At 34.9% G+C, this 4,075-nt stretch overlaps 2 protein-coding genes across 2 annotated transcripts; both read left to right on the top strand.

Annotated features, from left to right (window-relative positions):
- Nucleotides 1–213: 213 nt before the first annotated feature.
- On the top strand, nucleotides 214–1,617 carry LOC107943525 (putative pectinesterase 11). The gene is made up of 4 exons (XM_016877273.1): nucleotides 214–629; nucleotides 756–944; nucleotides 1,030–1,301; nucleotides 1,410–1,617. Exons 1-4 carry the CDS (start codon nucleotides 246–248, stop codon nucleotides 1,615–1,617), a joined length of 1,053 nt encoding a protein of 350 aa, XP_016732762.1. The 5' UTR covers nucleotides 214–245.
- A 639-nt stretch (nucleotides 1,618–2,256) lies between these two features.
- LOC107943526 (uncharacterized) lies at nucleotides 2,257–3,286 on the top strand. Its single transcript, XM_016877274.2, has 4 exons — nucleotides 2,257–2,415; nucleotides 2,491–2,615; nucleotides 2,701–2,831; nucleotides 2,914–3,286. The coding sequence occupies exons 1-4, from the start codon at nucleotides 2,364–2,366 to the stop codon at nucleotides 3,047–3,049; spliced, it is 444 nt and encodes a 147-aa protein (XP_016732763.1). The 5' UTR covers nucleotides 2,257–2,363; the 3' UTR covers nucleotides 3,050–3,286.
- Nucleotides 3,287–4,075: the final 789 nt, after the last annotated feature.

Here is a 4,075-nt window from a genome sequence, read left to right as displayed (position 1 = left end):
GTCTGTCCAGTTCCTCCAAAAATTTGTACTCGCCGGCTACTTGTGTTAGGGGCTACCGTTGGCCTTTTCTAATATTAATGCATACACGGTTGCTTGAAATTCGTTGTATACGTCACACTTTCATGGCAAGAAAATGACCCCTGATATGTATATAAAACACGACATCCACCATAATCTATGCATAAACCAGAAATCATAGTATACTTCATTTCTTCATTTACTGCAACACCTTGATCATACCAACAATGGCTCCAGCATATTCTAGCTACCTTCGCATGTTTGTAATGGCTTTATTCATGTTCGTGTTGGCAAGTTCTCGTGTAGGTGCTTTAGTAACTTCTACCGCCATACTTGTAAGAGTCGACCAATCGGGAAAAGGAGACTACAGGAAGATACAAGACGCCATTGATGCAGTGCCATCCGATAACAAAGAGCCTGTTTTCATATTAGTTAAGCCTGGCATCTATCAAGAAAAGATTGTTGTCCCTGCTGACAAGCCCTTCATTACCATAAGTGGCTTAAAAGCAAATGGCACGATAATAACTTGGAATGATGGTGGGGAGATATTTGAATCTCCTACCTTCACTGTGTTGGCTTCAGATTTTGTTGCCCGATATCTCACCATTCAGGTATATATAACAATAACACTGATGATATGATGCTTAATAGAATACTAAAATTTTCAACAATTCAAGAAACAGTCTAACTTGTAATATTTATATTTAATCTTTTTGAATTTGTTTTTTGATAAATAGAATACATTGGGGGCCAGAACTAAAGCAGTTGCTTTAAGGGTATCAGGAGATAGAGCAGCTTTCTTTGGATGTAGAATTTTAGCTTATCAAGATACTTTGCTAGCTGACAATGGAAGACATTATTACAAAAATTGTTACATTGAAGGAGCAGTTGACTTCATTTGTGGGAATGCCGCTTCCCTTTTTGAGGTAATAAAACTCAGGAATATAAGTAATATATAATGATTTTGCCACTTGCCAATATTCCTATATATATTGTTGGCCTGTCTAGTAGGCTAAACCATTGACATACATATGCATTTTTTTTTCAGAAGTGCCATTTACATTCACTCTCAAAGGAGATGCATCTATAACAGCCCAACGGAGGGAGTCTCCTTCGGAGGACACAGGCTTCACTTTCTTGGGTTGCAAGATAACTGGCGTAAGGAGTGCTCTACTAGGACGGCCATGGGGTGCATATTCCAGGGTGGTTTTTGCCCTATCTTATATGTCTGGTGCGATACTGCCCCAAGGGTGGGATGACTGGGGAGACACATCCAAGCAAAGGTACATGCAAAAACCAGACAAAGATCAACCTGTTCTTTTCTTTTCTTACATGATTACCGAAAGGTTTTGAAACTGAACTAATGGTGTTCTGGTTTCTTGATTCTACAGCACGACGTTCTATAGAGAATATAAATGTTATGGACCTGGAGCTAATGCAAGGAAAAGAGTTGAATGGTCGGGAAAACTAACGACAGAAGAGGCAGAATTTTTCATGACAAAAAACATGATTGGCGGCAGGAGTTGGATCAGGTCTACACCTACCCATTTCAAGAAAGCTTCCACTGCCACTTCTAACAACCCAGCTACACATGCTTGATCATAACAAAAAAGTAAATTTAAATGTTAGCTGATATGGTAATGTGGATGACCAATGTTGTTACGCATATGCTTTTCTACCTTATTATTTGGTTTTTATTACTATACTATATTTATTCGTTTATTTATTTGTAATTATTTCAAAATAATAATAATAAAAAGTGAATTTCCTCATGTGTGAGCATGATACAAAACATTAATAAAGCAGTACAAGATATTTTGAAAAATATGCATTATGTTTTATCAGTTAAGGTTTTGAGGTTAATTTGAAGGCTTTAGAAATTAATTAATTTATCGTAAAAACCTGAGATGCAAATTAAATTCATTTGTGGCAGGCCAATGACTAAAAAAGAAAAGGAAAAAAATACACGTGTATCAATATACTTTTTCCTACGACTCCATGGATTTCTGCCTAGAAACTGGTATGTTAATGGATGTTGAATGTCAAGTTTGGAGTAGTGGAATTAGGAAATAAGACCAAAACGCGTGCCCTCTGGGAGACTATACAAATCAAAGTAATTAATCTTTTTTATCAGTACCTTAATAAATAGCCCTTCTGTATTCATTTTCTTGTGAAAAGAAACATGGTTTTGAGGGTGAGAACGAGTCAAAAGGTTAACTTCCCGACTGAAAATAAAGGAAAAGTTAAGATCCCACTCCCCTATATAAAACACTTTTTCTCAAGATATTTGCTACGAGACAGTACCTAGTTTTGGTCCAAGCAATTGAAACATCATCATCAGTGAAATGGGTTCTCTAATGGCAGGATGGGATTCTCCTGTATCGGCTTCTAAATCAGGTTGTCAGCTTAATGTTTTCCGTGGTGTTTTTATTTATGCTTAGTCTAATTTCTGGTTATTTGAAATTCTTCCAGCAACAATCCAAAGGAATCGATCACTTACCAAGGAAGAGATTGAAGCTTACTGGAAATCTAAGAAGAAAACTGAGGAAGATCATCTTAAGGCTATTTATAGTCCATCAGATAGCTCCAACCAGCTGGTGCCAATTTCTTTTCTTTCTTTTTTTTAATTAAAGATTTAGACATGAATAAAGTTTTTAATCAAGTAGTTCACATTAAAAACAGGAAATTCCATCTCAGGACTATGGAAGGAGCATTATGAGATCAAGCTCCATGCCTTTACCTCATACAGAACAGGGTTTCCTGCACATGGACGCCGAAACAAGCCTGGAGGATATCGTAAAGAAAAATGGGTGGTAAGTAGCTATAAATCTTAGTCGACTCATCAAGACATAAAAATGGTGACAATTTTTTGTTAACGTGGGTGACTGTATGTAGGTGGACACGAAGCAATTGGGCATTCTTAAATGAACCTTCCGTTCTTGATGGCCCTACTAATAGTTACACATCGCAGTTCCACATTGCCAACCTTGCTGCTTCGAAGCTTAACAAAGATAGAGGAATCAGTGCTTAATCTTTACCTCCTAAACCTATCTTTTTTTCAGCATATTTGTCTACCTATCTGCATGTAGTTATGTTCTACAAAGTTGTAAGAACATTTATGTGTTGGGTGTGTCACCTGGTGAGGAGTCATATGTGATCCCGGCTTTCAATTCTTTAATGTATGTATACATCCAACACATATTCAGGCATATGTATGAAAATAAAATCTTTCAAAAAAATAAAGATAATAGAACATAACTATTCCGTACATTATAGATTTTCATATTTGACGCTCAACTTTGATAAGATAATTGTACTCTTTGGCTCCAATTCCTTTTCTTGTTTAATCAACCGGCAGAATTGTAAGTTAATCTTCCCTCCTCTCTGCTCTATGCAAAGTCCAGCTTAAGGGCTTAGCTTTCTGTAAAGAATTTGTGTAGTTAATACTTGCTGAATTGGTGTTGAAAAATCCATCCATAAGCTTCCCTTTAATAAAAACTAGGTTGAGGTGAAAAAATTTTCTAACGAATATATTTATTAAAAATTTATATACACATTGGTTATAATTGTAAAGTTAATTGTTTTTTTATGCATGGTGTTACAAGTTCAAATCTTAATATTATCAAATTTTTATTGATCTTCTTATATACAAAAAGAAAAAAATACTCATAAAATATAACTTAATTTATATATGCGAGGGTAATTTAATAATTTAATAATTTTATAACTTAATGTTATGTGCTATGACCGAATGTGAAGTTGGTTATGTTTGAGTAATGTATATGCTTAAAATTGATGGAGTAAAAAGGGGTGCTTAAAATGTGTTAAAAAGAATTAGGTGTTAAATTAAAAGTTGCTAAATTACCAATGTTCTTGCCGAATATGTGCTTGTTTAAAGAAGAGTTTGTTATTGAATGTTTAAATAATTTAGATAATTATAAGTTAAGTTGAGCTTGAAAAAAAAATGTATAAGTGTGGTTTAATGGTTTTAATGGCAAGTGGCTATCTTGGTGAAAGGCAAAATTCGGTCATGGAGTTCAATGTATTCCTTATTGAA

This window comes from Gossypium hirsutum, chromosome A05 (genome assembly GCF_007990345.1).
Source record: "Gossypium hirsutum isolate 1008001.06 chromosome A05, Gossypium_hirsutum_v2.1, whole genome shotgun sequence".
In the NCBI taxonomy this organism is placed as follows: Eukaryota; Viridiplantae; Streptophyta; class Magnoliopsida; order Malvales; family Malvaceae; genus Gossypium; species Gossypium hirsutum.
The sequence above is the reverse complement of the archived record's forward strand: the minus strand, read 5'-3'. Positions and strand labels throughout refer to the sequence as shown.